The sequence below is a fragment of the Pogoniulus pusillus genome, chromosome 10, assembly GCF_015220805.1.
Source record: "Pogoniulus pusillus isolate bPogPus1 chromosome 10, bPogPus1.pri, whole genome shotgun sequence".
Classification (NCBI taxonomy): domain Eukaryota; kingdom Metazoa; phylum Chordata; class Aves; order Piciformes; family Lybiidae; genus Pogoniulus; species Pogoniulus pusillus.
The window spans coordinates 8,965,880-8,991,770 of NC_087273.1; the positions used below are offsets into that span (position 1 = coordinate 8,965,880).

At 43.1% G+C, this 25,891-nt stretch overlaps 1 protein-coding gene across 44 annotated transcripts in view; it reads left to right on the plus strand.

Annotated features, from left to right (window-relative positions):
- The window catches only part of ANK2 (ankyrin 2), a 333,329-nt gene that overhangs the window by 249,668 nt on the left and 57,770 nt on the right, over nucleotides 1-25,891 (plus strand). For 33 of the 44 annotated variants that reach the window (XM_064149794.1, XM_064149789.1, XM_064149786.1 and 30 more), the window contains 14 exons: nucleotides 1,711-1,809; nucleotides 2,908-3,105; nucleotides 6,190-6,288; nucleotides 6,455-6,553; nucleotides 9,080-9,178; nucleotides 10,089-10,286; nucleotides 12,537-12,635; nucleotides 13,145-13,243; nucleotides 14,871-15,068; nucleotides 16,110-16,208; nucleotides 16,316-16,414; nucleotides 18,729-18,827; nucleotides 20,954-21,052; nucleotides 25,294-25,366. In XM_064149794.1, the coding sequence (XP_064005864.1) occupies nucleotides 1,711-1,809; nucleotides 2,908-3,105; nucleotides 6,190-6,288; nucleotides 6,455-6,553; nucleotides 9,080-9,178; nucleotides 10,089-10,286; nucleotides 12,537-12,635; nucleotides 13,145-13,243; nucleotides 14,871-15,068; nucleotides 16,110-16,208; nucleotides 16,316-16,414; nucleotides 18,729-18,827; nucleotides 20,954-21,052; nucleotides 25,294-25,366 (1,657 nt within the window). The remainder of the gene's footprint in view (nucleotides 1-1,710; nucleotides 1,810-2,907; nucleotides 3,106-6,189; nucleotides 6,289-6,454; nucleotides 6,554-9,079; nucleotides 9,179-10,088; nucleotides 10,287-12,536; nucleotides 12,636-13,144; nucleotides 13,244-14,870; nucleotides 15,069-16,109; nucleotides 16,209-16,315; nucleotides 16,415-18,728; nucleotides 18,828-20,953; nucleotides 21,053-25,293; nucleotides 25,367-25,891) is intronic. The other 11 variants (XM_064149826.1, XM_064149828.1, XM_064149787.1 and 8 more) reach the window with 3 other exon arrangements.

Genomic DNA, 25,891 nt, shown 5'->3' on the forward strand with positions numbered 1-25,891 from the left:
ATATATTCTCACTTTAGCAATGCTGATGGGAATTGTGCATCAATCTCTCTGGCAGCAAGATGAAAATATATCTGTGTTGTGCATATGAAGATTTGATTTAGGAGACTCTGAAGCTGCAGCACAGGAGAAAAAACACAGATTAAGTAGTTACACTGACTCCTTTACATTGCCCACCCCATCTGCCAGGTGCCAAGGAACCTTGAATTTTGCTTGCAGCTTTGATCTTGCATCTGTTGCATTTCACTGCAAAGCTTTTGTGGGTTTTAGTGATGCCTCTGCCTCTCAGATAGTGAGCACCGGGGCACACCTAACTCCTTCACTGCAAACAGTAGTGAAGTAAGGGAGAAAAATTCTCCCCTGCAGACTTCAGCTCCAGACTCAGGAAGGTGCTCTGTGCTTTCCAAACTGGGGAGGAGGGAGGATTCACCTCTTGGAACTACCTTCAGTAGAGTATTGCAGGGCTATGCTTTCATAGCTCAAATGATGTAGCAATTGCAATGGTGCTGCCTAGGCTACAGCTACTTTGAATTCAAAACTATCAGTAGTAGAAGTAAGAAATACAGCAGTGTAGACTCCCTGCAAACTCCAGCACACCAAACAGTGTATCTGTGTATGAAGCAGGATCACTAACTCATGGTTTTGCATTTTTGCTACTTTTTTAACCTCAAAGTCATCTGTCTCAGAGCGGTATAGTCATCTTTTAATCATGCCGCTAGTGGAGCCTTCACAAGGCACTCTTGAATAATAGCATCCACCTCAGTGAGCAGTGTCCAAAGGGAGAAGGGTTTTTTTGTGTGATTAGAAGCATTTCACTTTTATAAACCTGTCTCTGAATGAGTATTGATGACTTCTCTGAGCACATGCTTGAAAAGTTGGGGGTTTGTAACTTTCTCATTGTTTTTTTCTGTCACTCAGCACTAATATTCACGTTTCTTGCCTTATATTTCCTCTGGTTTTCTTCATAAAGTCCAGATTGTAGCAGAACGACCTAAAATAATGCATTCTCTCATCTAAGTGCCACATCTTTTGCTGTCATCATTACTGAGTAGCAAGTCTGAGCAAGTCTTTTGGTATAGGTGGTGTTCTGCAACAGGGAAAATATTGCAGGGTTGGTGGTCTCGCAGCAGGTTTAGCAACGAGTTGTTAGCTTTTTGTTCACCGCTCAGTCTCAGCAAAGAAAGGGTTTGTTCTGTTTGTTTCTCTCTTCCTTTTTTCCTCTGTTTTAAAATCTTCTTTCTCCTGCTGCCTGTTTAAAAGAAAACAAAATCAACAAATAAATTCTAGAGTAAATTTTCTAGCCATGAACATTTCTCCTTTCATCTCTGCATCAAAAGCGGTCTGAAGGACAAGGGCTGATGAATGAAACACCCTTGGCCCAGCAGACATTATCCAGGGAGAGGCAATCCAATCTTACAGCCATGCAGAGGAGAAGGAGGGGAGGAGGCAATGCATGCTCACATCATCCTCTTTGATAAGAGAAGTCAACACACAGTGGGATTCCTCTCTGAAATGGTAACCTTGGCATGTACTTTGCTGCAAGGAAGAATAGGGATGAACCTTCATGTTGGGGAGCGAGCTTCAGTTAGGAGTGAAAGAAAAGGAAGCTTCTTCATAAGCTGGTTGGGCTGCATTCCTGGAAGGATGCTCCTCAGAGTCCCGGGATGGACAGTTGGGGATGTGCTCATTTGTTTTCCCTCCTTTTACTTTAAGGATGGACTCACCCCACTGCACTGTGCTGCAAGAAGTGGACATGACCAGGTTGTGGAGCTGCTGCTGGAACGAGGTGCCCCGCTGCTTGCACGGACCAAGGTGTGTACCTTGATTTAGAGTGCGGTAACCGCTGGGTGGAACTTTCCACAAGAGTGTCAATGACACTGAAAAGGACAGGGAAAAAGATAGGAACATTTTTCTTCTCCCAAAGGAAATGTATTAATTGGTGGAACAATCCAAAATAAGGTTTTCTTACATAATTAGGGACTATCCTTCTCAAATATATGAAACGGTATCCTCTCTCTATAGTATCAGACTAAACACTTGATACACAGTGCTGCTGCAAGTGCTTCACTTGTGTTGCTTCCTAAGACCAGAGAGGTGGCAAAACTGGGTCCCTGCTGCCCCTTTGGTCAAGCTGATTAGAGAAAGATAACTGTGGTGTCATAGCAAACCCCACTGGGCAGCACTGCACATTAGTACATTTCAGACTGCCTGCTGCCATTAGTTGGAAACCAGTAGAATAGAATGTTGAAGGCCCCTGGAAGATCAGAAGAAACAAACATTTCATATTCCAGTTTCAGACCATTGCACTGTTTGTTGGGCCTCACTCCCTCAAGCATGGCTCAGAACAAGGGCTGTTAGACCCATAGTTATCATTATTGCAGACACAAGATTTTCTCTGGATAGTCTTCAGGAGGTTTGAATGGGAAGTCTTAACCGTGGTGGTAGTTGAAGGTATGACTTCCCAGAAGTTCAGGGGTCAGGTTTGCCAGGGTAGTTTGCTTGTTCTTTGAACACTTAAGGAAAAGTAATCAGTCCCTTACTAAATGTGATGATGGGTCAGTAAGTGCTTTTCCTCTAACATACAAGCTATGGCTTGGTGTTCTGATGAGTATCCCAGAACTGTCTTCTGAGGTCAAGATATGCTTTATTAAAATTGTGAAGCGAGACCATCAGATGCTTTTGCTTTAATGAAAATCTGATTGAATGATGTGATACTCCTCTGACTTTGCCTGTGTTTGATGGAAGGAGAGGGGTGACTAGAGCTCTTGTCACTTTTCCTTCCAGTCCATTGGTCAGATGTGGATCTGTTTTGGTGATGAGGCTACTCTGCAAACTCATGATGGTTTCCTTCTAGTGCATTCCACCACTTAAACATCTGCTACTAGAAGTTACTGTTTTCTTTTGCCACAGAATGGACTCTCCCCACTTCACATGGCGGCCCAGGGTGACCATGTGGAATGTGTCAAACACCTGCTGCAGCACAAAGCTCCCGTGGATGATGTCACACTGGATTACCTGACCGCCCTCCATGTGGCTGCACACTGTGGCCACTATCGTGTCACCAAACTCCTCCTGGACAAGAGAGCAAACCCCAACGCTCGTGCCCTGGTAAACCAGTCCCATCAGCTGCACACTGTGTTACACAACACTGCCCAGTGCACATGAGTAACTCTCCTCAGTAAAGCTAAGTGAAAACTCTGCCAGCAAACTCCAACTACCTTCCAGAGTTGCAGTGGCATACAGATTGTCACAGCTGCTGGTTACCAGTCAGGTGCCTTGTATCATTAGGCCTCATCACACACCGTGTCTTGTGGCAAGTGGCTGTGGGGTCAGGAAGCTCTCGAGACTTCCTAAAGTGAGAGCCATTTCTAGCTAGTCTTGGTATTGTACTGAATTAATAATTCCATTTTCCATACTGTGTGATATGATACACAATTTCTCAGCTTTCAACCAAATCAATAAGTTAATTGGCATGGAGCAGGTATAGTAAGAAGCTAATGTGTCTGCATTTATCAAAATATAACAGTCCTCTCTAGTAGGTGCCACTTTTCCTCCTTTACAAAGCACAGTTCTTCTGATGCTTACAGGAAAAGAGATATGACTCCTTTCACTCACTGATCTTTATCCCCTTTATCCCCTAACTGAGAGAAAACCTTCACATTTGGCTTTGGGACATACAAAGCTTTCCAGAGCTTTTAATTTCTTCAAACCCAGACAAGATTCCAGTTTTCTTTAATAGGAAGTGTCCCCATGAAGTGTTAAGTTAAAGTTAAAATACTGATAGACTGTGCTTCGCTGGGGAACAGAGACCTTGAATCTCAGATAGTTTTGCATGGCATTTTGCCTGCTACATTTAGTTCCTCCACAGAACTTCCACTGCAGGCCACTATGTTGTCTTCCCCAGCCTCTTGTGTTTTTCCATGGAGGCTCTCCATTCCTTACTTCCTATACTTTCTTGGAACTGACTTTTTACTGCCACAGTTTTCTTCTGCCCCCTCATTCTTTACCTCTCCATACCCACAAACCCTGTAACCTCTCTTGCTTCCTCCCCTTACAGTTTTCTTGTTTTGCCTTTCTCAGTATCATGTTTACTTCATTGATCTTTTTTAATGCAGTTTTCATCCTTTGTTGTTTTTCTTGCCAGTGTTCTGATTATCTTTAGCTGTCCTTTCATCAACACCCACACATTGTATGCTAGTCCAGACATCATCTTTCTCTCCTTGCGTGACCAGAAATAGACTTTCTGTTCCCTTCTGTCCTTTCCTCCCTCGCTCACTCTCTCTCCTTTCCTCCATCCCTCCCTTTCTCCCTCCCTTCCAGAGAAACATCTGGAATAAAAGGAGAACACCCCCAGGCTGCTCTGCCTATCTGTTTTCTTCCCTCCAGACTGGTATTTTTAACTTTTTTCCTCTCTCTGTTGTTTTCTCTCTCACCAAGGACTTGTCGCCTCTGGCTTGTTTGTAGTGTTTAATACATTAAATGATGCTCATGATTTGTTAGTGATATGGGCTTTTTTGCCTTCTCCCCTCCCCAAACAGACCGTTCCTTGCTTGAACAAAAGCAGCAAAATGAAATCAACTCAGGCAGTCAAATTAAGAGAAAACACAGAAACTTCTGAAACAGAAAAACTCCCTGTAAAATATGTTGAGATATATTGTATGGGAAGTAAAATATCTAATGGTTTTGATTCCTTCCTTAGGAACTGGAGAAGGCTAATGGTAGTATAATATTCAGCAGAGTCCCATGAAAGAATTTGTTTTTCAGTTAGATTTAAAAAGAAATTAAAACAAAATTGTTAATGTTTGCAAATTGATTTGGGGATACAAGCACTACATCAGTTCCTTGCTTTTTCACTTTGTCTATGCTTTAAAACACCTTCAAATCAACTAGTAATTAACAGTGCCCCTAACAGAAGCTGACTGGAGAATAATCTGTCACATGCTTTTTTCCCCATGCCCTATGATTTCACTGATCAGTTGTTTCCTGCTAGTTGGTTGTTTAGCAATACTGATCCTTTTCATTAGAAATTACAGCAAGTTTTCAAACGTTACCTGGAAAATGTTACCTCTGCTTTTCACTAAAACCTTCACATCTGGTGAATTATGTGTTTGCTTAGCTATAGACACACACTTAACCTGCATTAACTGTAATAGTATATCAAAAAAAGCTTGAAGTCAAAGCATGCAATGTGAAGACATGCTTTGATTTGAGCTCCAGTCCCAAAGAAATGAATATGTTGGTAAGCACAACACAACCTATTGTTTCACAGTATAAAATGCAATCTCTATTTAAGATTTTCCCTTCCCCAAGCCCCTTTCATTCCTGTCCCATTGAATTTTAATCCAGATGAGGTCTGGACACAGATGTTCCCTTCCCCAAGCCCCTTTCATCCCTGTCCCGTTGAATTTTAATCCAGGTGAAGGCTGGACACAGGGACACCTTGTTCACAATGCTTTACAACTCAACAGGGCAACACTAAAGGAAGGGTAGCCACAAACACTTCAAGAGTGGACACTTTGTGGTGTAAAAGCATGACTGAAGTACTGATTATGAAGTAGAGAATACACACACACAAACATGAATACAGTATACTATAGATTGATGCATAAATATAAAGGTAAATACAGCTTTTTAGAGTACAAAGACAAAATTTAGATTAGATACACATTTAAATTAGATACACATTTAAATTAGATACAAATTCAAATTAGATTAGAAAACCAAAGAAGATCTGGGTGAAGTACTCTGTTATATTCCTAGAGAGGTGTAAAATGTGCTTTATGATTTCAAAAGACTCTAACTAATGTCCAAGTGAACAGTATTATTTCTTACATTTTCCTCGTGCTAGGCAATCTTGGGAACCACTTTAAGTTATCCTTATGTGTACATGTGTGCAGCCTTTGGAACCACACATGGACAGGCACAGCCTTAAGCTTGGAATTCAGAATGAGTGTGTCTGTATTTGAGTTTTGGAAGCAGAAGTTTGTTTGCTCTCCATCACCTGAGAAGAGAGCAGCATCACTGCTTTGTTCTGTCTCAGAGTACAGGGAGGTGTCTGTAATTCATAACCTGTTGTGCTTAAGGAAGAATTGCTTCTGGTTGTCTAACACTCCTGCTCTCCATGTGCTGGCGTGGAGCTGTGTGGGAAGTGTAGCTGCATGTTTCTAACTAACATGACTGTCTTTTGCACAGAATGGTTTTACTCCACTGCACATTGCCTGCAAGAAAAATCGCATCAAAGTCATGGAACTCCTGGTGAAATATGGGGCTTCAATCCAGGCTATAACAGAGGTAGAAAAATGTTTCGTATCCTGAAGAAACATTCCTTCTCTCTCTCCCTTTTTGAATCCTTTTTTATCTCTCTCCTCTCATGATTCACCTGTGTTTTATTTACATAAAGAAGCCCCTTCCCTGTGCCCGTGCAGAGGAGTAAAACTGCTCTTGCTTTGTTTCGCAGTCGGGCCTCACACCAATACATGTGGCTGCATTTATGGGCCACTTGAACATAGTCCTCCTTCTGCTGCAGAATGGAGCCTCTCCTGATGTCACTAACATTGTGAGTATGGCTTGGGCTAGAGTCATATCTGTGCAATACTTCCTCCAAAAAGGGGTCTGTAGCTCAACCAAAGGTCACATTTTAATGATACCTTATGGCTTCATTGCATTTCAGGACAAATTCTTCTAGCACCTTTCAGTGAAGGAGGGGAAATGGTGATTGTACGTGTATTGTAAGCCAGATGTGATTTCATGTGGTCCTCAACATTGCTCAAGTAGGTCAAGTTTCCCTTAGAAACAGACAAATCTTACCAGAGACATCCAAAACTGAATGTAAGCCAAGTGAGAGGAAAGACTGTGTTTCCGTTCTGAAGGGTGGAATTTAAGTCCAAATGGCTCTAATTTCTGCTTGCAGAGCTTCACTGGCTGCCGTGAAATCATGTCATTTGTATCAGTGAAAGGGCATAAAATGCTTAAAACCTAACAATTAAACATCAAGGAGAAATGTGAAACTTGAAACATTCCTCTTGCACAGGAAATTCCAGGAACTGGTGGTGCCTTTTGAAAGAACACACTTGCATCTAGAAAATGTGACCTTTGGGAGGTAACACAAAATGCAGAACGTGCCTTACCGTAGAAATCAGTGTTTGTAGACCAAAAGCCCAGTTGCCAAGAAGAGTAACAGTCAAACAAATGCAGCAGTTTTCTGAGCTCTGTTTCATAGGTGCCTTGCTGCTGAGATTTCTCAATGTAAACAAATACTCAGCTCAGTCCACCTGCTGCTTTGAAAGCGGCTTTTTACCAGTAAATAATGCTATAGAGAAGTGGTCCCAACAACAAACCAACAATACATTGAATAATCCAGGCAGGCTGGACTTCTCAGGTTTCTCATTAGAAGAATCTTACCATGGAACCTAGTAAATTGTTGATCTCACCAAGCCATTTGCTCGAGTTGTTGGAGCAGGCTTTCCTTAACAAAATCTCTTGGTGCCTTTCATACTTTTTAACAGAAACTGTCTTTTTTTATATAAAAATCTTTATATATGAAATCTTTATGGAAGCCAACAAGAAATTCTCATGGAAGCAGCTAAAAGTATTGTGTTACCAAACGTGGCGTGCGCGAAGTTTCACGCTTCGCAGTTTATGCTATACAGGTGTCTTGGCTTTTACTGGGTAAATTGAGGCTCCCTGTTGAATCACAGGTTCCGAAAGCTGAACTGCTTTGCTAATTCAAGTACAAAAGTTCTCTGTAGAAATTTGATCTTTAGAGCGTGTGAAATACAAACCTTATTCCCATTTTAAACAGCTCGTTCTTAAAGTAATAAAGTTTCTGTAGATGAAATGCTCTATTAAGATTTGTAGCTAGAGCTGTGGGATTTTGCTTGTTGCCTGCTAATCACAGCTAGTAATACAGTGTTAGTTGTAAAATGACAAGAGAAATCAACTCCTGATGAAGAGGGTTTGCTCTAATTAGAAGTTCATAACAGTAGGTAAGCTCAAGCTGCTACTTTTCCTGCATCTAGATGAAGGATGAGATTCCTGATTCTAATGTGGAAGATCTTTACTGGAGTGTTCATTTTGGCAGTTCAACTTGGTAGTTGTGGGAGTAAAAAGCCTTACAACAGCCAGTACTCCAGCTCAAGAGTAAGGAGAAGGAACATTTAATGTGAAGAAATGATCAGCCCTCCTGTGTTATCATAACATAAACATACAGAGCTCCTGGTTGCAGAACTGTCCTCTATCAGCTGTTGATGCTGCCTGGAGACTGCTTTAGTCCATTGTAGGACAATGTGCTCAAAGAATGTTGGACAGTGCAAAATTAAGCTAGAAACACCAGGAATACTCACTGTCAGTGTTCCTCTGCTAATCTATCATAGAATCATATGCAAAAGAATAACTGCTTTGAATGGAGCGCCTGTATTTCATTATCCTGACCTGAAATTCCACATCACTCCAGTCAGCTTTCCAGAATTTTGTATTCTCCTGCAAATTCCATGGGTTTCAAAAGCCTTGAAAGAAGATTCACTCCATAGCCTGCAGCCAGAGCCACACTGCTGAGCACAGGTTTTACACATTTCATATGCTGGCTCAGTTATGCGCAGCCATTGCAAGGCCTTTTATTGCTGCCAGCTCCACACAGTGTGCAGGAGGGGACCATCTGGAGAAATAGCCCCTTCCATCTTGAGGCTCATGCACCTCACAATCCCTTGAGAGAGAGGCGTTCAGTAAACTCTCTATCTCCTGTGTGGCACACAAGCTGATGAACTGACATGTGGAAAGCTGGGGAACATGTCAACAGGGGAGCCTGTGTGGCAGAGTTTTCTGTCAGATAAGATTTTCATTCTAACCCCCTGAATTGAGATCACATTTGCCTGAGATCATATTTGCCTGAGATCACTTTGCAAGCCATAGCATACCCAGGCCCAGTGACACCCTTCTCAGCTGCCTGTTAGTGGGTCTGAAGCCAGATTCTCAGCTGGCTGAGAGGCAAGCCTCCATGCGAGCTGATGTGGGTGGAATTTACACTGTCAGAGCTCTGCTTCTTCCTGGAGGTTTAGGACACTGAAACACTTTTGCTTTTCTGCAGCGTGGAGAAACTGCACTGCACATGGCGGCGCGGGCTGGGCAGGTGGAAGTAGTTCGCTGCCTCCTGAGAAACGGGGCCCTGGTTGATGCTCGAGCCAGGGTAGGTGTTCTGATGGCAATTTTTTTCCCCCTACTTTCTCTTACACAAAACTATACCTGAAGCAGAGGAGCTATAGGGAGCTCCACAAAACCAACCCCTCCTCCCTGCAAATGATGCAAAGGCAGTTGCTCACCAGCTCCCACAAGCAGACTGATGCCCAGCTGGTCTCTGAGCAACAGCTCCTTTGGAAAAACTCCCCCTTTTCCCCCAGGTTTTATTGCTGAACATGACATTATCTGGTATGGATTATCTCTTGGGTCATTTCAGGCCAGCTGTCCTGGCTGTGTCCCCTTCTAACCTCTTGCCCACCCCTAGCTTATTCCCTGAGGTGACAGAAGGAGAAACAGAAAAGCTTTGGTGCCATGCAAGCACTGTTCAGCAATGGCTTAAGCATTGCTGTGCTACCAACACTGGTTTGGTCAGAAATGGAAACCACAGCACCATACGGGCTGCTGTCAGAAAAATTAACTCCATCCCAGCTAGAGCCAGCACAATGTGCCTCAAACCAGCAATGTTCTACCTAAGCAAGGAAGTGCACAGCCACACCCTAAGCCCAAACATTGGAGGTTTCAATGGTAGCTAGTACCAGTTTTTGAAACCAGTGGGGCTGTTTGTAGAGCAAGGTACAGCTGTTGTAAAATAAATCAAGGACACAAACCAGAGCAGGTGATGCTCACAGTCATGTGCACTGCTTGATCAAAGGAAGAAACCATATTCATACTTCTCTGTTCTAAAAAGATACTGCTGCAGATCACCACAAAAAATAACCTGTGAGCCTCCTTGCTCTTTTTTTTCTTTTCATTATGATTTCCTATGATTTTTGCTTAGATAAGATCCATAGGGATCAACCAGGATATTGTGTTCAGGGTGGTTCTCCTTGCACTAATGATCTGCTCGATTTGAGTTGTAGGAAGAACAGACTCCACTGCACATTGCTTCTCGCTTGGGTAAAACGGAGATCGTCCAGCTTCTGCTGCAGCACATGGCCCACCCTGATGCTGCCACAACTAACGGCTACACTCCACTGCACATCTCTGCCAGAGAGGGACAAGTTGATGTTGCATCAGTTCTCCTGGAGGCAGGTGCCTCCCACTCCATGTCCACCAAAGTAAGGCACTTTACGTCTGTATTCCAGTCATGCAGACAGGGCATGACTGTTCCATGAAGCATTCTAGGATTCTGGGAATGTTCTTTCATACTGAGAAATTGATCCAGTTTGGGCCTTTTGTTTTGTTCTTATCAACAGACTGAAGTAATGTGTCAGAAGTTAATCAAATTTTGACATATTTTGCTGTCATCTGAAGTTGAAAGTTTGGTTCCTGCTGGAGCCAAATGGATAAGAATGTAAATGCATGATCCCAACGGGTTTAAAATGTTCATATCCTTGTTTCTTTCTTTCCCACTGTGTTATGGGTAGGGTTTTTTGACCAAAATTTTCAAAAAAGAGGATGTTGACACTTTTTATTATGAGCAGGCCTGTTTATTCTTCAATACTTTGTTTATTTCAATGGTAAAAGAATTCTGGTCTGTGCCAGCTGAAAGGAATGTTCCTAAAACGCACAAGTCAGCATCTGTCCAGTCGCATCTAATGCTGAATCTATTTTCAGTGGCTCTGTAAATGAGGTGTCACACGACCCAACAGACCGTTTTGTCTGGGGCTGCAAAAGAAATAGCCTGCAGAATCATCATTGCTTTGTTAGCCAAAAATGTTTACCAATAGGCTCCTGACAGAGTGGTGAACACGTAAGAAAATGGATAGCTGTGAACAGAATTACGTGCCAAGATCTTTTCCAAATGTATCACAAATGATTAAGTGGGAATCATTTAATTCTCACTCTTCTGTTAGGTCTTAAAAAAGCAACCCTGATTTTACAGCTGCTGCTTCAAACATATTTTTGAACCACGGGCTGTCTTCCAGAGTTTAGAAGACTAAACCAGCAATTTTCAAATTATGATCCATGGATTACTGGGAACACTTGCTGTTCTCCTTTTATCCAGCTGTTAAATCACATTAAAATGGCTAAAAATACCCTAAATACTTTCCTAATTTCCCATATTGCTTTATGGCAATCACTGTAGTACTGCAGGAACATTCTATAATTATAAATAGGAGAAGATGTACTCCACTAGATAATGGCTCTACAAATGTGTGATTCACAAGGTGCAACTGTTTGAGATTTCCCTGATGTAAACTCTTTTTTTTGCGGTGGGATTAATGGAACAAGATGATCATGACAGTAAATGTTACCCATCACCTATCCCTCAGGCAAATAGGTCATTGTAGCTCCCTGGATTTACTGTCAGGGCAGTGGTGCATTCTGCCACCTACTGTTTTGCTTCCCTGAGTTTTTCCCTATCGATGTGCTGTAAATGAACAGGCAAAAAGCATCTCAGTTTGACACAGATCTTACACCTGTACTGTACTGACAAGCATCATTCAAATAGAAAAGGGCTATTTTTAAAAGACAAGATTTTTACTCTTGCCACAATGTATTTGTGTCAGGCATGACATGTTTTAAGCTGCACTTCAGTGCCTGATCAAGAATTTAGTCTTAGATGGACACGGGAGTCCAAATAGAACTCATTCTTCAACAAACTCTAAAGGAGGAATGCAAAGTTTGGAGCAGAATAGCTGCATTTAGCTGGAATTTCATTGTTACTGGCAACAATTGATACAGGAAATGTTTCTGAAGCTGTCATCATGAAGCTAAGAAGTGCAGCTGGTTTGGAGTTGAGATTTGAGCACTGCCCACACACTCAGTGTCTATTGCTAGTAGAGTCTGTGTCAGATAAAATGTCTGCCAGCCTGACAGCATTCACAGTATTATCAGGGTTGGAAGAGACCTCACAGATCATCAGGTCCAACCCTTTACCACAGAGCTCAAGGCTAGACTATGGCACCAAGTGCCATGTCCAATCCTGCCTTGAACAGCCCCAGCGACGGCGACTCCACCACCTCCCCGGGCAGCCCATTCCAGTGTCCAATGACTCTCTCAGTGAAGAACTTTCTCCTCACCTCCAGCCTAAATCTCCCCTGGCGCAGCCTGAGGCTGTGTCCTCTCGTTCTGGTGCTGGTCACCTGAGAGAAGAGAGCAACCTCCTCCTGGCCACAGCCTCCCCTCAGGTAGTTGTAGACAGCACATACATAGGAAGAAATAATATAAGGGAAAGTGTTTTCTTGTATGTCATGCTCCTCAAAGTGCTTTCAGGAGGTGATGCTGTTTCCAGGTGCGGCTATTGATCCTATGAGCTAGAATACAGGTTGAAAAGGAAGCCCCTAATAGAGAGCTCCGCAGAGAGAGATGTCAGCCTGACCTTTAACACAAACATCTGCTTTTTCTCTCCTGGAATCTTTCAGAAGGGATTCACGCCATTGCATGTGGCGGCCAAGTACGGGAGTCTGGAAGTGGCAAAACTCCTGCTGCAGCGTCGTGCCTCTCCTGATTCAGCTGGCAAGGTACTGATGAGAAAGCAAACAACAGCAACAGCAACAAACAGTAGTATTTGGAATCTTCCTTAGGACAGGATTGTGTGAAACTTGCGCACCAGTAAGGCTGCAGCTGCTGTCACAGAGTGGCTTTGGCTAGCTGAGGTCACGTTGTCCCAGGGGTGCTGGATGTGGACACCTCACTACCTGGCATGTCTGGTTTGGGTCCCTGGCGGAAGGGATGGCTGTTTTGTGTGCCTCAGCAAGCACTGGTTCGGTTAAGTTGTCCGAACTGTGTAAGCGCCGAAGGACAAACGCGGGGATGAGGCCCCGTTTTCCTGCATGCTGTGGGAGTCGCTTGGTGTGGGCTCTGGGAAGATGGGAACAGGAGTGCTGGGCTGCCCAGCTTCAGTCTCTTACCGCTTCTTCCCCGCTAACGCCTAACGCCCGCCCGCTGCGGCTTTCTCCCGTGTCCTACCCCGGTGCCCGTGTCCCCTCCCGTCCCCGCCCGCCGCCTAACGCCGTCCCCGCCCTTGCAGAACGGCCTCACCCCGCTGCACGTAGCGGCGCACTACGACAACCAGAAGGTGGCGCTGCTGCTGCTGGAGAAGGGCGCCTCGCCGCACGCCACCGCCAAGGTGAGCTCCCGCCTGCCGCCGCCGCGCGCCCCGCGCCCTGCCGCCCTCCGCCCCGCCGGGACCTGCCTCGCCGTGCGGGGCCGCGGAGCCACCCCCAGCGCACCGGTGCGCAGGCGTGGGAGGTGGTCTCCACCTGGCTGAGTCGCGGAAGCCTGCGAGGTTGCACTAGCTGACCCAAAGGGCATAAAGGACCTAAAGGTATCGAAAGGGTGGGTGTCAGGAGGGTAGGGACAGACTCTTCTCAGTGAGGCCCAGCAGCAGGCCCAAGCTGGAGCACAAAGCTGCGTCTGAACACGAAGGAAAGTTTTGTTTTGCTGTGGGGGTGCCAGGGCACTGGAGAAGGCTGCCCAGAGAGATTCGTTCTGTGGAGAGATTCCAAACCTGCCTGAACACTGGGATCCTGGGCAGCCTCTCTGGGTGACCCTACTTCAAGCAGGGGGTTGGACTGGGTGATCTCCAGAGGTGACTTCCAAGCCTCCCTATCCTGTGGCCTTTAAAATTCCCAACGACAGGACGATTCTAAGGTGGCCCTGACCAAGTGATCCTCTGCCTGGATGAGTGTGCAGTTCTCCATTGTTAAAAGGAAGGAAGGTGTATGCTTATGTGTCTCTGTACATGCATCTATGTATCTATGTGTAGGTATATGGCTGTATATATATGTATGTAGATGAATACCTGTCTGTCTCCACCCATTTGTATGTTTGTGAATTTCAGTTGTGCCTTGAAGTCACTTCAGTGTTGAGTTACCTTAGGAATGGTGTGTGCACATGGAGAATTCATTCCAGGGTTAGGAGTAGTGTCATCGTTGTCAGGCAAAAGTTATTAAAAGGGGAAGGTAATGAATGAGCCAGTGCTGATGTCAGAGTGTTCTGCCCCATGTGAGGCTGCTGTTGTACTTGCTGCCAGAAAATGCAGCCTGCCTGTGAAGAGCTTGTATCAGAGCTGTTGTTATCTTCTGGTGGTGGAGAGCAGCAAGAGATGCAGTTGCTATAAGATAGTTTGGTTAAACTCCCTTAAAAACCACCACAGACTAGCCAACTAAACATCTCCAGAGGTACTGCTAGCCTCTAACTCAGAATTTTCTCCCACAGTGCTTTATAAAATGAAGGAGGGGAGGTTGTCATATTACCAGAAAGCACCATCAATGCCATTCTGCTTTGTTGAACTGGTTAACTGGATCAGAAGAAAACACTGCTGTTTCCAGCCAGTGCTGTGACTGAGATATGTATCAAAATTCCATATGCAAACAGCCCTCTACCCACACACTCCAGAAAGGCACAATGCAGCTATCACTCATCACAGTGTCACTCATCAATCAAAAGTGAATATTTACATTAGAGGTTGTTCAAAATGTAGGTGTCATGCTCAGGATAATTTGGAAGTAGCAGTGGAACAGCCCTGCCCACCCCAGTGAGGGCTGGCTTTGCTCTGGTTGAGATGGTGAAAATAACAGATGGACAAAGCAACTCAACAGCAGGGGCATGTCTGGCCTTGAAAATATAATAAACTCTCATCTCTAGTAATAAGAAGTAACAAAGACTAATACTGTTTCATGGTGTTTGACTTCTTAAGCTTACATGGCTGTTCTGTTAACTTTATTCTCATTTTGTTTCCTGGCTGGTACTAGAACGGCTACACTCCTCTGCATATTGCTGCCAAGAAAAATCAGATGCAGATAGCTACCACTTTACTGAACTACGGGGCTGAGACCAACATTTTAACCAAGCAGGGAGTCACTCCACTTCATTTGGCCTCCCAAGAAGGTCACACTGACATGGTGACCTTGCTCCTGGAGAAAGGATCCAATATCCACGTGGCAACAAAGGTAACTCTCAACCAAAGACACAAGACTGTGGGTGGGGGGTATGCAGTGAGAGACAAAGCGTGGTGTGGGAATGGTGTCACATTGTCACGAATTCTCAGCTTCATTTTCTTACAGACTTATTTGTGACAACAGGTGGGTGAATGGTAAAAATGAGACAAGGATATCTAGGACTGGCAGATGGATTGACCACTGAACTTACATCATGTGATTAGTAGCTGTACTACATAATGCACAGGAGGAGACACAGCTGTTTGCTGTTGATGGAGCAAGGCAGTTGTAGCACCTGGCTTTGCTGGGGCTGTTTCGGGAGGAAAGACTGAAAATACCAACTTTAGGTTTGGGTTTCTTAATTGATTTTAAGCAAAGATTTTTATAGAAAACAAATTTCTCAAACTCTGTTACTGTAGATCTTCACAGGTCACCAGACTTACCCAGGTCAAGGTCGGAAGCCTGCAGCTTTTGTTCATACAAGTCAAAATGAAAGACTTGAGCCTCCTGTTAATGTGTTCTGTTAGCTAGTTCTTCATTGTTTAGCTAACAGAACAAGGGCATTTTAATTTCTCTTACAAAATTTATTCCCTGCCTTGTTCACATGGTGTGTGTGTGTGTGTGATCACAGGCAACTTTTAGTTGGCATCTGTGAACAGAACCTAGAGTTATTTTCTTCATTCTGACTCGTGCCTGCAGGTTGCCTTTCCCGTCTGAGGAGCGGGAAGCACAGTGAATGTGCTTTTCTAATTTATTAAAGGGTTCTCACCTTCCCAAGTGATGCTATGGTATAAAATCTGAGTGCAGTTATTGATGCCTGAAAGTTTTAGTCTGTGGAGATGGTGATGTCCTTTCTTTGGAGCTGTTTGTCAGCTGGGATAGGAGAAACATCAACTCTGCATTGTTGAGAAAAAACACACCTCTACTTAGAAGCTATAGTTAGGATCTCTTCATGTTTTAAAGATGAGAAAGTGGGAAAGTCTGGATTTCTTTCCTCATGGAAAGTAAGTTTTAACCTTTATTTTTAAATTCTTTTGTATCTTCCACCTCCAGACTGGCCTGACATCCTTACACCTTGCAGCTCAAGAAGATAAAGTGAATGTGGCTGAAATACTCACAAAACATGGTGCAAACCAGGATGCTCAGACAAAGGTAAATCATGGTGTGGCTGCTGTCTCCAGCATGCCAAAGGATGCTTCTGTTGTAAAAGGAATGTTCCACTGAGCTTGCAGTTTTACGTCTCTGTTCTTTTGTTGTAGCTTGGTTATACACCTTTAATTGTGGCGTGCCACTATGGAAACATCAAAATGGTGAATTTTCTCCTCAAGCACGGAGCAAATGTCAATGCTAAAACAAAGGTAATGTTTTTTTCACTGCTTGCTTTTGCTCATTGCAGTGAACCTGGTAACCATGCACTGCAAATACACCCATAGGTGCCTTTTCACTAGACAACTGTTATTATTGCTTGTTTCTGATTTCTGATCTGGTTTACACCAGTGTAATACTGGTGTCCTGCCAACCTAGTAAGTAATAATTCAGGCAATTTGAGGGTGATGCCAGGTTCTTTCCAGTCTGCTGGGAGAGGAGTGGGAAGACTTGCTGCTGATCAAAGTGTGGGTGGTATGACTTCAGCAGAGGAAGCAGCTGTGGAGGAAGAATGCAGTTTACTGAAGACAGATTTTGGGTTTTTTTGAGGGGAATCTGGATACACTGTTACTGACCAGTTACAATGAAATAGACGTGACTGCCCTTAACCAGAGTTAAGGAAATCCACCGACTTCAGCTGTTTCTTCTAGTAGAAACTGGTGGGCTGACCATGATGCATTTTGCAGCAAGAATTGTGTATTTCCCAAGTGCACACAGAGAGGTTCTGGTGACAGCAGCCATGTGTTTTGTCTCAGACACCATCACATTACCTTATCGGATAGAGAAGGCTACCTCAGGAGCTGCAGGGCTTCAACTTAGTTAAAGCTGGCTTCAGGCAATAGCTGTCTGCTGCCTTTGACTGACTATTTTGGGATTAGCAGGAAGAAAATTTCTAGTGATACTCTTCATATTTGTAAGATCCAGTCTACGTCACAGGTTGTGGTCTGCTGGTCCCTCTGGCCAGCTTGCTCCAAGCTGTGACCTATGGGGTGGATTCATCTCTCAGAATAGCACTGTTGTATCACAGTGCTCATGCCTCAGTGTGGTAAGAAACAGCAAAGTAAATAATAAAAGATGCTGGCCCCTCCCTTGTGAGATCACTCAAAATCAATGGGCAAAACTCAGGGATTCCAGAAAAACAGGCAACACTGCTAGAAAAACAGCTGATAGGAATTAATAAAACAGACTCTAGCAGGATCCAAACAATGGCTGCCAAGATGCTTGTCTCACTTACTTGGAGGCTGAGAAAGCACAGACATACTTGTGTCTTTAGTACTAGGTCTCACTCTACATCCGAGGGGGGCCACTGGGCCAGATTCTGACGCATTTTCCCCAGGGATTTCACTTATTTAGAATCATTTCATTAAAGTCAGCAGGTTTGTATGAGAGAATGGGACTGTTGTTGTCCAAAATCTCATGCCTGGGGACCAATACAAATATTGGCAATCTGTCAGCTGGGATTGTGGGCTCAGTTTAAAGAGCAAATCCATCCTGGCTGGATCCAGGATAGGAACATTAAAGAGTAATGTTGCAATTTGGTTTGTAACTACAGAAGGCCTACACCATGCTTTGTGGCATCTCCAGTAACATATGACATGGCTGAATTGTGAAGGACTGTGCTAATATTTGAGTCAAGACAATGAATTTACTTGGCACTACAACCTGTAGTAAAATCCTCCTTTGATTTCTTAATAACACATGCAGAGATACTTTAAGAACTGCAGCAGTTCTGAACTATCACTGTGTAATTAGTAGTACTTGCACCTGTTTGCCAAAGAGACAACTCTCAGAGTGTGTCTTTTAGAGCCTGCCCCCAGGCTTTACAGAAGTGTACAGTGAGATCAGCATGGTGTTTTCTTCCAGTTGATTCTCTGCTTGCTCTCAAAGCCAATTACAAATAGTTTTGTAAACAAATTGCTTGACTGGACTTAACACCAGCTAGCTGGAGTGCACTTTGGGTATGTCTCTGTGTTTGTGGCACAGGAGAACAAATTATGGGAGCAGATAAGTATGTGGAGTTAAGCCTGTTTATTCCTACAGACACTGTGTACGTGTATTTAAGTGTAGTCACAGCATGTCTAATAGAGATGTTTTTTAGCCTTTTAAGAGCAAGCAGTCTCAAATCACTGCTGTTCAAAAATGGTGTATTTTAAAGGCAAATCTTGAGGCTTCTATAGAAAACTAAAATGAGAGAGAAAGAATATGTTCTCTGCCTCTGCTGTGATTCTGTCCTTAGCAAGTCACTTCTGCATTCCTCATTGTCTCTCTCTCTGATTTAGGAAATGAGGACTTACCTGTATTTCCAGATATTTGTGTTTGTGATGAAAGATGATTTGTGAATAAAATTTCATCTTTTCTTTATCTTCTTATTAGTCTGGGAAAGGAGCATTATATTTACTGAAGTTTTAGTATCATTGGGTCAACTGATGGCATAATTTCATTTTGCAGTGTCTCAAAAGGAGCAGAATGAAGTGAAGCATTTAATTACTGGTGGTTGTTTTTCTTTGTTTGCTTTTATCACAACAGAATGGGTACACCCCTCTTCACCAAGCTGCTCAACAAGGCCACACTCACATCATCAATGTTCTCCTCCAACATGGGGCCAAACCCAATGCCATCACCACTGTAAGTCTGGGAAGTGCCAGTGGGAAATTGCTCCTCTGGACAGTTCTTTATTAGGGCTTGAGAGCATGGCTTTATTTTGTTGAAAGTATTCCTTATACAGCTGGATGTCAGATGTGTAAATGTCACTTCTTTTCCTTACCCTCTCAAGGTGCTTCAGATCAGCTCTCACTGTGCACAAACCTAAATGTGAAGAAATTGATTTCTGAGCTGTAGGGTTAGGGCTGTGCCCAACTAGCTGTGCTGTGCTCATTCAGTTGCCCTCTGCTTCAACACTTCTGTCTCTGTCTGTAAAATGATATTTTGACAAGGAGTTTTCCTTAAAAAAAGGGGGAAATCAGAAGCTGGGCTCTTTTGGAATACTTAAATCCAAATTTCTGTCCCTCTGTCTGCTTTAGGTTCTTAGTCAGTTCACTGATGTTAATACCTCCTCAAAGAAGGAACCATGGCTCCTTCTCTGCAACTGTCCTATTGCATGTTGATCTTATTAGCCACCTCTAACTGGGTGATCTTTAAAATGTAGCCAGAATGTCAAAAGGATGTGTCAGTCCACAGAGTGGATTAGGTTTCTGTGTCCATGTTTCATGTATGCTTAAATCAGCATGGGTGTCCTGTTTGGTCCTGCAATGATCACACTGGGATAACTTCACAGAGGATTATTCATATATCAGTTCATGCACCAGACCATCAAGCAAGAGTCCACTGTAGTCAGCCTCTGGATCTGTAGGTACTATTTGGCATATTCAACCAAAGGTCTCTTGACTTGCTTTCAGTCTCCCTATTGGGGCAGTCATGCCGAAATCTAGCCCAAATCCAAGCAGGGTTGTAAGAATTTGTCTTTACTGCACAGATTGTGTTCTTAGGTGCTAGATCTGTTCTTGTCCACATGTAGCAACCTCCATCTTGAGATAAGAGAGAATTTCAACCTTAGACACCTGACAGTAAGATACAGGAGTGGGACGTGAGCAGGTAATGTGCAAGTGGTGGTAACAGTCAAGCTGTTTATGCTGTGAAGATGCTGATCATTGATTTGATGTGGCTAATCCACAAACAGCGTGTCCCTTCAGCATTGCTGAGCTAGACTAATGCAGGAGAATGTCAAAGATAGATAACTGAAGCCAGCACTGAAGTGGAGGAGAGCCCTTGATCTGATGTCCTGCACACAGTGAGAGATCATTCCAGTGCAAAGCGCAGTGCAGTGGCTGTCCATGATTCCCCAGAATGCCAGCGTATTGTCCTTTGCTTCAGTGTAAAGTAATATAAACTAATTCTATGTAGAGCTGTTCACAGTGAACCATGGCACACATTCCTTTCTCCCCTTTCCAGCCAGAGTGGCACAGGGACTATGGATTGCCAGTGTTCCACCTGAAGAATTGGAGATAAATAGACCTAAACACTTAGTACATCTCATTTTAATGTCCACTAGGTGAATGGCACATCTGTACATCATGAGCATGCATTTAAACTGCAAATAAATGTATTGAAATGGACATTAATTCCTCACACCCAAGCCTTAGTGAGGTTGGTTTTGTGTTTGTGAAATTACTGGTTTTTGCATACTTATATTGGACATGGATTTTTGTTGTTAAGATAAATAGAAGTGTATGTAAAGGGTTGGACTTGATGATCTGTGAGGTCTCTTCCAACCTTGGTGATACTGTGATACTGTGATACTGTGTATGTGGACAATGCAGTTGTAAACTTGTGTTCCCCAAAGTGAACAGTACCTGATAAGGGTTTAACAGTTTCAACTGCAATTAAAACTGTAACATTCAAAAATGCTTCTTTTAGACGGGAATTTCTAATGTGGAGTTGTTTATGTAACACAGAACAGGAACTTCATCAGACAAGACACGGTTTGAGCACCAAAGGGTTAAACCATACAGCACTGTCTTGTTTGGCATAGCAGGCAGATGTAAGTGTGTTGTGTTGCCATGGTAATCAGGGCTATAGACTTAAAGAAGTTACAAAGGCAGAGTCAGCTGTAAGGGTAAAAAAGCGGCGATTTCCCGAGGCTGCCGCCTTGTTTTGGATGGAAATGCTGGCTCATGCCGTGTGGAGAGTGAGCTCATTGGTTCACATCAACCCTCCCTCTCAGCGCTCCTCTGCCTTCTCTCCTTTCTCTTCAGAATGGTAACACAGCCCTAGCCATTGCCAGGCGCCTGGGATATATCTCAGTGGTGGATACGCTGAAGGTTGTGACAGAGGAGATCACCACCACCACAACTGTGAGTCGCAGATGCCTTCAAATGTCTCTCTTTATTGCAAACGCTGTCTCTCTGCTTCCCTCAGACTCCCCGGGTATCGCTTTCCTGTGTTGTTTTCTGGTTTTAGCCCCCCCCACCCCCTTCTGTTGGATCTTTGTGGAAGTGCCTCAGTCTGTCTTGGAAGTGTGTGGCAGTGTGTGCAACACAGCAGCCTTCCCCGAGCTAGATCACAAAGCCTGCCTGCATACAGATACAAATCAGCTAGCAAAAGCAGAGGAAAACTTTTTCTCTAGATAGGGGTCTGAGCTGCAAACCCAAACTTTCCAGAAATGTGTGCATTTCTGTTTAGATCCTGTCCTGATTCTGCTGCTCTTTTCACCTCTTTCTGTCCTTACACCTCCACACCTGTGACAACTAGGGAGGCTCACCTATTGCAGCACATAACTGCAAGCTTCTCAGCATTTGGACTGGACCAGCCATGGACTGGTGCCAAGCTTCATGGTGCTCACTAGATGGCTCTGAGTCACATCAATCATCTTGCTACTCGAGTCACTTTCAGTTCACATAGGTCTTGTTTTCCCCAAATATGAAGGACTCGTGCTTGGTCCTGTCATCCCTCCACACTGTTGATAGTCTTTATTTTGACTTGAGGGTTTGTAAATAGCATCTGCTGAACATCAGCAAGGTAGTACTGTTGTTTTAAGACAGGAATAACTGGTCTGTGCTGACACTCCAGGAGGGGAAGGGTCTAACTGGACTGTCTCCAGATATCTTAGTAATTGGAAAGGGAGAACATTATAAACAGTTTGTCATTTCAGAAATTAATGTTAAGTGGCATTGCTGCGTTTTATTTTGAATCACTGCTGTAAGGTCATACTTCTTATTTATTTATTCTGCAATGCAAGAAAGATTAGCAGCCTAGAAAACCTGTCAGACCTAGATGTAGTTTAGGAGCCCAGAGTCATAAAAATCCAGATTTACATAATTTCAGATTACTTAAAAGATGCCACTACTCAGCCAGGGAGAGGGATAGAGAGAGGGAAGAAATGCAAAGTCTCCTGTGAAGAAATGGAAAGTAATTCTGATTTTGTCGCATGCTGACAGCAAGTGCTGCTGATACTAACCCAGGAAGATGGAATGAAAGTAAGATGGCATAAGGTTACAAATAGTGAGCCATGATTTATTAATGACCTGCAAAGATCAGACTGAGCCAGGTTTGGCAATGGGTCCCAGCATAATTCCAGAAGTCTCTTAATAAAGACTGCATGGCTTTGCTGTCATTTACTTCACACATTTGTTTAATCATACAGCTCATGACAAATGTATGTGCATAAACAAATGTGGATCAAGCCAGAGATTTAGGAAAACAAAACCTAATAAAAATGTTTTGAGAAACTTTACCTCTCTTCAGAAATACATTTCTGCTGTTCTCTGTGTGGTGTCTTGGCACACATTTCCCTTTATCCCTTATCTAAGTTGTAACTTCCTTTCTGTCATGTTTTGCTGCACTGTGGAGCCTTGTACCTTGTATGCAAATATGAGGTGCTTTGTAATAACAGGGATTACACTCTGAAAAGGCACCTGTGAGTTATTTACTTTGGATAAATGTTTCTTTAAACTTTGAGGGTAATGGTTTTTTCTGCCAGATGCTTGGAATTTAGGACAGAATAAGATGCTGACCTTTACTTGCACAGCTGACCCCTAATAGAACTAAACATAGAATAGGTGCTTGTGTAGAAGAGCAATCTGCAATGTTGAACTGTGGCTGTGTACAAAGCACCTCTTTTAAAAGTTAAGTGTGAACCCTTGATAAACTCAGCAGATTTTTAGCTGTGAATTGGTCTGAGTATTTTTACTTTACCTTAGAGATATAGAGAAGATAAAGCTCTGGTGGTGGTCATGGTGGGGAACATCGATTAAACATAATTTAGAAGAAATCCTAAAAAGGAGGGATAAATAACAGGCACTCAGAGGCACTCCCTGCAGTAAAGTTCTCCAGATGGTGAGGTTGGTGTTGCCAAAGCAGAACACAGCAATTTAGCACTAGAAGAAAAGGTGCTGTCACCATAGCTACCTCATTCTGTAAGGTTGTTGCCGAGTGAGGCACAGAGGTTGCTGGTTGTTAGGCTCATTCTTTATTCATATTCAAGTCAGATGAGAAATGATCTCCAGTGCCAAAGCCTTTGGTCTACCCTGGGGCAAATTTTCCTCTTGCTTGTATTAGTGTTACTATTAGTGGAGCCACACAAATGTAAAGCAATAGAGAGAATAAAATGCACTTCTTTTTACTCACAGATTAGAGATGAATAGGAGATAAATGAGGTAGAACCTATTTATACAGACAACGTGGCCAAACGAGCATATGAGGAGCTTTGAGCTTGTTTACTGCTGTAGTCGGAAGTAATCATTGAATTATACAGGTTTATATACCTGAATTACAGATCTGAATTATTCTATGCTACCAGATGAAAACCTGGCCTCATAATGAGGGTCTTAAATACAGAAGCCTAAAGTACATAATTGAGATCTCAGTGGCACTAAACAACATAGAGTTTGAGATGTGTACACTGAACACTTTTTAAAGTGGGCTGTTCATGGAGCTAGCTGTGGATTTGAAATTGGGGGAATGTTTGATGTACCTAATGTGCCTATCAATAAAAAGCTCCCTAGTCTTATAGTGAAAGTTAATTGTAAAACATAAATTGACACCTTCTGCTGGGGCTTGGTGTAGAATTCATGATTCTTAGTTCCAGAGATAGCATTGCAGCTCTTTTGTTCTCTGTACCTCTCTCTGTACTTCTCAGGAAGGTGAACTGCTGTCACACTTAAAAAATGTAGAGCAGATTTTAAACAGATTTCCCAAGTAATTCCACTGTTGGTAATTGTTATTTATAATCATCTTACAGTATCTCATAGTATCCTATGATAATCAAAAATGCTGCCTTTGTCAGTTTGCTAGGAATAACTAAATATCAAACAGAATCAGGAGATGGGGAGGAAGTTTTGTGCCGTTTCCAAAAAGCATATTGCATGAGGGACTTGGATGTGGCTGACATTATCTATCCCCAGATTATTTTCTCTTTTCACTACTTCTGCATGTAATGTTAATTCCTGTTGGAGAGATCCCACCCACGATAGGGAGTGCAGTACCACCTCAGTGGGAGTTTCACAGCACACTTGACCTCCTGACATTCCTTTCCATGCCAAAGGGGCACATCTGCTCCTACATACCTTAAAGGGTGATGTGTTGACTCTCCCCCACAGCTCCCCAGTTGAGCTGAGTGGCTGCAGAATTGGGTGGAGCCAGAGAAATACTATCTTTTCTGTTGTGCCTAATGCCGTTCTGATCCCTGCTCTTTTTGAAGCCCTTTCTCTTCTGTATGGTAACACACCAAAGAGTTTCCTGCAGGCAACTTTTTCACACCTTGCACTTCCTACACTTTCTCTAATTTCTTCTCAGTTCTTCATCTCCTTCTCCTGTGTGTATCTGGATGCTAAAAGGATCTCCCCATTCCTGATTCAGCACACTTGAATGTATTGTATTTCCTCCTGGAAGTTATTTATGAAAATAAAATGATGGAAAAAAATCTTCCAGCATTCTACTCTGTTCTGACACTTAAACAGTGTCCTCCCAGCAGTCCTTGGTCCACACTTGCTTTATATCACAATATTTTAAGCTTTTAAGTGCATAAAATATATCAGAATCTTCAAATAACTTCTCTCCCCCCCCAGTGTGTACACGACTTGGAGGAATATACATGATTTATGAAAAAGATACCATTAGTATGCAATGTAGTTACTGTTCTTTATTTTTTGGGGGGTGATTTTGTAAATCCTTCACATCTTCTTCTTGTTCAAGAATTTCACATAACTCATAACTGCATTTCCAAATGCTTTACGATTTAATAATTTCCATATGCCACATACAACTTTCTGAAGCTCTTCTGTAGACATTACCTAATTCATTTAAAAATCATCTTGGAAACATTGAGCTGAATTGTTCTACATGCACCATTTATAAATGGATTTGCTGAGATCTTTCTTTTCTTTCTCTGACCAACTCATTATCTCTAGTTTTTGTACTTTCTTGCCAGAATAAATGTTACCTTATACAGCACTGAGAATAGGAGCTTCTGGAGTGAAGATGAAAAGTAAAGTTAGAGGAGGGAAAACACATTAAAATGTCCTGCTGCTGAAAACATCCTGCTGTAAACTTTGCTGCTGCTTTTGCTGTTTGAGGATTGATGATTGTGTCTTTTCAGACTGTAACGGAGAAGCACAAGCTCAATGTACCTGAGACGATGACTGAGGTCCTGGATGTTTCAGATGAAGAAGGTGAGCAACACTAAGTTCCTATTCCATATCACTTACCTGACTTGTAATACAGGCTCGAGAGAGTGGCTTAAGCACTTTGACATCTTCATCTTGCAGTGTTTGAAATGAAATCCTATGTAGTGGCCTCCTTTTTAGTGATGTAGTCATTATGGCATTTGAATGAAGGTGCCAAAAGTTGACCCAAACTAAAACCCTGAACCGAATCAACAAATGAGAACATTTCCTGAGCCCAGAATTTAAAATATAAATGCAGAGCTGTTCCACAGCTGGGTTTGACCCTCCCGTGGAGGAATTTGAGCAGTAAATCTTTTGGCTCAGTGCCACCTATTCCAGATACATATATATTTAGGAGTTCTGCCTAACTGGAAACATTTGTGTAGGAAGATGCCTAAGGTGGAAGGTGGGGAGTGTTCCCTTGAGGGAGCTTTTGGCACACACCATTCATGGATACATACGGCATGACATAACAACAAGCTAAGAAGTTTGGTACTTAGGTTTCAGAGTCTCTTGTATGTGCAGACAGGA